Source organism: Trachymyrmex cornetzi, unplaced genomic scaffold (assembly GCF_001594075.2).
Source record: "Trachymyrmex cornetzi isolate Tcor2-1 unplaced genomic scaffold, Tcor1.1 scaffold148, whole genome shotgun sequence".
In the NCBI taxonomy this organism is placed as follows: Eukaryota; Metazoa; Arthropoda; class Insecta; order Hymenoptera; family Formicidae; genus Trachymyrmex; species Trachymyrmex cornetzi.
The window spans coordinates 482,008-489,435 of NW_017296070.1; the positions used below are offsets into that span (position 1 = coordinate 482,008).

The 7,428-nt window shown below is 32.4% G+C and overlaps 1 protein-coding gene across 1 annotated transcript in view; it reads right to left on the reverse strand.

The window, feature by feature from the left end:
- LOC108757945 (hydrocephalus-inducing protein) overlaps window positions 1-7,428 on the reverse strand; it is a 27,953-nt gene that overhangs the window by 7,729 nt on the left and 12,796 nt on the right. Inside the window, exons 19-25 of the mRNA XM_018502653.1 lie at window positions 6,740-6,875; window positions 6,009-6,287; window positions 5,667-5,879; window positions 5,476-5,589; window positions 5,071-5,304; window positions 4,081-4,308; window positions 3,861-4,006 (exon numbers count right to left, since the gene is read on the reverse strand). Coding sequence (XP_018358155.1) covers window positions 3,861-4,006; window positions 4,081-4,308; window positions 5,071-5,304; window positions 5,476-5,589; window positions 5,667-5,879; window positions 6,009-6,287; window positions 6,740-6,875 — 1,350 coding nt within the window. The remainder of the gene's footprint in view (window positions 1-3,860; window positions 4,007-4,080; window positions 4,309-5,070; window positions 5,305-5,475; window positions 5,590-5,666; window positions 5,880-6,008; window positions 6,288-6,739; window positions 6,876-7,428) is intronic.

The window sequence follows — 7,428 nt, forward strand, 5'->3', positions numbered from 1 at the left end:
AAAAAATAAGTCAGAAGTGTAGTTATTTCAAATAATGAATATTACTCGTATAAATAATTCTTTTAATTTTTTATTTAAATTGTATACTTTAATTTTCGTCACATTTACAAGTATATAAAAATTTTTTAATGGTTCTTAAATACATCTTGACATCTTTAGAAAGTATTTGTAAAGTTGTATATTTATAACAAATTATATATAAATTGTTATAACTAAATATAGTTAACAAAATGGGAAGTAGGTATGTACTTTTTCATACAAAAATGTAAAACTCTGAAATTTCGCTCGGATCGATTGGTCAATCAAACGCTTCAAAGAATTTGTAACGCCAAGTGGACCGCACCTTCTATCTAGAATAAACGAATGACATCTGCAATATAGTAACTGCATAAACAAATGCACTCAATAGGTTTTTAAAGCTTTAGCTATAAGAAATGGACGAATCAGAGTCGATTATTCTTCTCGCATTCAACTGTAATTGGTCAAATTTTACGGCTAAAAGCTTAAAATACCTGTTGTAGATCCGTACTTACGACCGGGATTCCGGAGTGTAGGAGGTGTGTCTATCAAAGTTGGTCATACAAATTATGCTGTGTAAAGCTGGAAACACAATAGACACAGGCAATAGGCACAGGCAACAGGGAATAACGAGAAGTCCAATCAGAGCTTTGGGGTATAAGTTCGATATTATATCCCAGAGTTCTGATTGTACGGCTCGTTTATTCCCTGTTGCCTGTGCCTATTGCTTGTGTCTATTGTGTTTCCAGCTTAATGCTTCTAACTCCCCATACACTAGCGACCCCAACGTCCATTTTCGAGCTGTGGGAACTACGTACCACGTCAATTTTCGAGACTCCCCCATCTCGCCTATAAAATCGTATCGTTGAAAGTGGACGTGGTACACCACAAATTATAGATGTGAAGAAAAAACTATTTTTTGACATTGTTGATAAATAGTTCTTTCTTCTTTTTTCGAAAAATAGTTTTTTCTTCACATCTATAATTTGTGATGTACCACATCCACTTTCGATGATACGATTTTATCGGCGAGACGGGGAGGTCTCGAAAATGGACGTGGTACGTAGTTCCCGCAGCTCGAAAATGAACGTTGGTGTCACTAGTGTACGGGGAGTTAGAAGCATTACAAGAAAAAGGCCGGGATAGTTGCTCTCAGGTTTCTCTCTGGTTTGACCGTGCTCGACCGTCACGTTCGACTCGACTTCATTGACCATGGAGTTTGGTTTGGACTATGGACGACCAGGACGACACGAGCGAGGCGTGTGTCACTGCGCGAGTGCGGACGATGACGTATGATGGATGAGCGTAGTATTTAGGATTTTAAAATGCGTTTTGTTTTACGCATGATTATTTTTTTTAATCTCAATTTTTCTCTAGTACGGCTGGATCTTTCGCATCCTGCGCATTTCTTTTTTTCAAAAAACTAGGAACATATCAAATAATCATCCGAAAAAAAATTTCATATATAATTATACAGGGTGTCTCGAAAGTTTTTGCCAATCGCTTTTGTGTAGATAGAGCGAACTAAACTGAGTCAAAAAGTCCTGTACCATTTTACAATTTTCGCAATAGTTAACAAGATATTAATTGCTAAATATTGTCAAATATTGTGGTCTTGAATAATTTTTTACTCAAATACTATTAACTTTATAGAAAAGCTGCAAGAGACAAAAAAATTATTAATTTTCTTCTCATAAAGTTCTGAGAATTTTTTTAGAATTTTTTAATACCGTATTTTCTCATGTTGGTAAAAATAAGAAAATGCAGTACTAAAAAGTTAATAAAAAATTCTGAAAAAATTCTAGATATTTTTTAAGTGATCCTTCGCATACAGAACGTAAAAATAGAAAAGAGGGGGTATTTTATTTTTTTTCAATGATATAATTATTATTCGTAATCAAATACAGTATTTTATATCACAAAGAAAAAATGTGATAAATTGTGGTGCGATACTTATCTCGTTAGATATTAACATGTTACTGATTTATTGTTTGCATATACCTCTTAAATAATAAATCCAATTTATGTGAGAAATCTTGGGATCTGTGCAGTACACCAGAAGTTTTCCGGTTACTGGATAATTATCTTCCATTTCTCTTTTTCCATTATCTTTTAGTTGAACGATAATAGAGATCGCCTTGTAATATTGATTTATATTAATTTATATTGATTATATAATTTACACATAATTCATATTATTTTTATAATTTATATTGATTTATATTAATGTCGTAATAATTAATAAATTGTTTTATTAAACACTTTATCCTGGCAAAAATATAAAGATAGCAGCATAAGTCGAATATAAAGAAAGAGTGATAGAACTGTAAACGAAAATTAAGAAGTAAATGCCTCTTTACATTTTATTGTCTCAAATTTCGCTTTCTAGAAGCTTCGTTTACGCTTCTATTGCTGTACCTTTAGGCTGCTATTACATTTGTACGACAAATTTTTCAAGTTTACATATTAATTGGCTGTAAGACAGAGAGATCCGAAAATTTCTTTGCTCTACAACCAATCAAAAGGCTTGAAAAGCTTGTATGTAACATACAAAAAAACGGATTACATATAAAAAAACAGATGAATGTAATATTAGCCTTATGGCGTGTTCACTTTAAAAGAAAAACAGACCTTGACAGAAAAGCAGAAAGCAGAAAAGCAGCAGCCAATCACAACTCGCGCTGGTAGTCGACAATGGCTACGTTGAACAGAGAAAATTAATCAGTTAGCATTTAGTGATTCTTTAATATGGTCCTTGCCTTTTTAGTTCTTCGTTAAATCTAAGTGTATAGGGACCAATCGTATTAAAGAACCACTAAGCGCTAACTGATTAATTTTCTTTGCTGAACGCACCCAATGACATTCTGTACTGCTTACTATTAACGTGAGTTGTGATTAGCTGCTGCTTTTCTGCTTTTCTGTCAAAGAATGCATTCCGTTTCACGTATGATATGCATAAAGTATGTTCATCATTTATTCTTGTTTAACATTCGGTGAACAACAAAGGTAAATGATGCATCATGCGCCTAATGCGTGAAACGGAATGCACCCAAGGTCTAAACCTACCCTTACGTTCGATTTATGCTCCGATTTTTATTTTTGCTAGGGAGATCGTAATAATTAACAAATAATCTTATAAAACATTGCTTTCTTTCCGTTATTAAAAATATACAAACTCGTCATGTATGATATACGTATATACTTAATGGTACTAGAAAACGTATACACGGTGAGGATTAAAAACGATAATTATAAAATCAATAGAATTACCTGGTTTTGTTTAATTTTGTCCAACGACGTCGATGTTACGAAAACTTCGGAATCGTCCAGGATAAGCTCGAAAGATTTGGTTTCTCTAAATATATTCTTGAAGGATATAGAAGCCGGTGCATTGGCAGCAACTGTATATGGCCCTTGAGGTTTCGGCAACGAATACGTACCAATGAGAGGAAATCTGTATATAAACAATTTAGACAAAACACATTCTGTATATTTGGCTTATTTAATAATGCAGCAATCAGCACGACAGGTTAATCTTTTGATGTCTAAATTATCTCAAATGAATAAAAAATTAATTAGTATTTCGTTTTCAGTTTCATACAATCAGTTAGGCTAACATGAATAAAAAAATTTCTCTTCATTATTTCAAAGAATTTATGGAAATCTCGAAAATACATTTTCGCACTGATCTAATAGTTATTGATTTTAATCGCGTACAGATTCAACTGTTTAAAGTATTATCTGTATTATATGCGGTAAACTACTAAACTAGTAACATATAACGTTGAATCTAATTCGACATAAAACCGTAAAGGATTAATTTTAATTGCGAATTATCATACACAAATTCGCCGGCAATCTCAGATGTGGCTGTCAAAGTAGCAGAGACATTTTCGACGTCGCAGGGTTCGTAAGTTACGTCGAATGATGTACTTTTCAATGCCGGCACCTCGATGTCCTTCGCAGTCGTAAAGCATTCATTATTCACCTGGAATATATGAGAAAGAGACTCTTCTATCGATCGTTGTAGCAAAAGAAGAAAAAACGCAGTTTTGTGCTCACCTTGATAGTGAATATTGCAGTGTTCTCGGCGTGATTAATTACGTTCAGGGAAAAGGTAACGGAACTACCGAGCGTCGCATCAACACGCGTCGTTTTCTCTGGTGATGCTGGTATCGCTCGCAATCGTAGCTCATAGGGAAACAATCCGAGCTCCTCGCAGTTGACGTCCAAGGCTACCGTAATTTCCTCGGCGGGATGTAAAGGGTGGTACTTGATTCTGATAATTTCCTATCATATTTACGGAGATCGTTATTGTTTGTTGGTCATCATTAAATTTATTCCGTTTATAAATTTCCGAATATAATTTCTTAATTATTAACCCTTTACGATTCTTTTATATAATGCGGTAACCTATTGCATAATTCTTCAAGCATTCGAATCGTGATTGTAATCGATAAATGATACTTTTGGAATTTTTATAAAATTTCTGAGTAATAAAAATTCTTTAATTTATGTTAGATTACCCAATTAGATAAAACTGAGGATGAAATACTCGATTTTCGTTTATTTGCGAATAAATTTGGACCGCAAAGGATTTATATTTCAATATACTTTCGGAAAATCGAATTTATTTTTAACTGGAAGCGTATTAATAATTACAAGTAAAAATCTGACTGATAAAGATAAATCAAATAAAAGAAAGAATCTTATTTTTTATCAAAGTTAATCTTGGTACTCGATAATTTCATAATCATTATTAAATGAAATCAAATTAAATCAATTTAATAATCATTATTAAATTTATCAATAATTTATGATTAATATCATTTTCAATTTTAGTCACGTTTAAAATCCGACAAATGGAATTGGCAAATGGAATAATTTGTAGGATTAAAAAATGTATTTGCAAATTTACATGAATATTAAGCAAAATTTACATATAAATATTATTAAGCATTCTTTTTAAGATACTTTTCGATCAAAAATATGGTTTTTAACTATGTCTATTCGATTGCAATGTATTATTATAAACAAAATTCAATAACTAACGCTGCACAATGGTGCTACGAGCTTTGGTACATCGTGAATCGTGATGCAGGAATGCTGACATTTTGCCGTATATGTTACGTCTTTCTTCTTAAGTGGATTATCAAGTTTTAAAGCATGGCACACCGGAGATCGTACTACAGTGATCAGTTTGATCGATTCAATCTTTTGTGGTCTTGTAATATCATACTGGAGTTCGTAAAATTGATATTCGCCCTCTTCGTTAGTGAACGTTACCTGTGCATACGCGTAGTTTTAATTATTTTGCAAAATATAATTTTACACTATGAAAACACGATTAGAAACAATTATAAAATTGTTATTTTGAAAGCCTTATCTGTTAAAATTTAAAAAAAAGATTTTTTACGTCATTGTGTTTTCCGACAATAATTTACTAATATAAAATACCATAAAATTATATTTTGACTCTTTGTAGAAATAAAACTCTGCGCGATAATCTCGTTGGCCGTTTGCTGGAATGTCTAACTTGCTGTTGCCGACAAAAGTGAACATTTCGACATTCTAAAAAACAAGTTAAGAAAAAAATTTTAGAATTATTTCACAGTTCTCTCCCGTAATCTCTCGTAAATCTTTTAAACCTCGATGGGCTCTTTGCCGTTCATATTCTCAATTTGGCATTCAAATCGTTGTTGCCTACTGAGCCAATTGTAACCAGGTAACAATTCAATGTATTTTGTCTTTGCCGGAAATTGACGTGTAATCCTTTGGAGAACTTGTGGAGGTAGACTAAGCCCTCGAAGACAGTACACTAAAGGAGCTTTGTCATCCGGCAGTTTTAGAAGCAATGTACCCTGAAATAGTTTACGGAAATATTACGTTTCTCGACCTGTTACTTTTACGTTAAAATTATACATGTTCTATATTATCATGGAATTATATGATTATTTTATAAGACATTAACCAAGTTCTGTTTTAATTACTTCGTGAAGATTGCTCTCGCTATTCATGACTAGAGGGGCATAGGTGACTGTACAGATAGCAGATTTTTTCGAAGGATCGTATGAGACCTCGTCGATGAAAAAATATTCGCCGGTGATCTCTGGTTTCAAAGTTGCGATGTTTTCGACGTTCAAAGACCTCATTATTTTCTCGCGAACGCGACACGAGAAGAACAGAGTGTCGATCGGATCAGGCAGTTTGCAGCTAGCTCCAGTAATTCTTAAGTCGAGATCTCTATATTTTTCAATCTTAAGCGTTGCCTGAGAATAAAATAAACTATCTTTTATCAAAAGAGACTACATCTCGTATGCTCAATTACAGTTTCAATTATTTGTTACATGCGTTTAAAATTAATATCAGATTTACAATAATATAAATTATGATAGAATTTGTATATATGTATATTAGAAATCTTTTTAAAATAACAATTATACTGTTATTTTACCGAAACTAATAGACAATTTTTTAAATAAATATGACAAGGACTCTAGAATATATGTCAAACATGTACATGAGAATCCTGTTGTTCTTAAGTTCTGAGGGGAAAAGTTCTTTCACAGAAAGTTAAATATGATGTAGAAATATGGCAAGAAGCACAGTGTATTGCTTAAACTACTTTTATGTTTGGCGTATATTGTAAAGAACGAGGTTCTCGCCGAAGATCAAGTATTTTGTGTGCACAGGTATAAAAGTAGAAGTTGTATACGCTCACATTGCCCTCGATCAAACTATCATGCCGAGTGGGTTGGAAACTGACAACGAAGTTGACGTCCATACCAGGAGAGCAATAGCCAGTTGCAGGAGCGATGTTAAAGTCTTTGGGCAATTTCAACGTGTTCCACTTGAATCTGGAGATTGATATGTCATATATCATCATATGCCATTATTGACGTTAAACTAATGAAAACATAATAACGTGAATTACATAATAACAAGAATTCTCTTTTAAATACCGGAGAAAAAACTATTATAAAAAATAAAAGACGCTTATACAATAAGAATATTATTTTAGACCATAAATGTGAGAAACACAATCGATAAACTAGAAGCCTATACCGATCGAAGCTAGATTTTTAATGCTTAAATAATTCAATGTGAATCATATATATACTATATATGTACATACATATATATCGTATTTGTAGTCATCCGAACTGCACGCCGAATTGGTTTTCTGGACTTATAAATGCAATTAAACTACTTTAATATAACGAATTAAATTAAATTATGAGCAATTTTTAATAATTCGATGCTCAATCAGGCATCATATTGAAAAGATGTCAATTTGCTGAAAAACTAAAAATAAATTTATTGCGAAAAGTATTACCTCAGCCGGGATATATGCATGTACATATATAGTATATATATATATATATATATATATATATATATATATTTTAT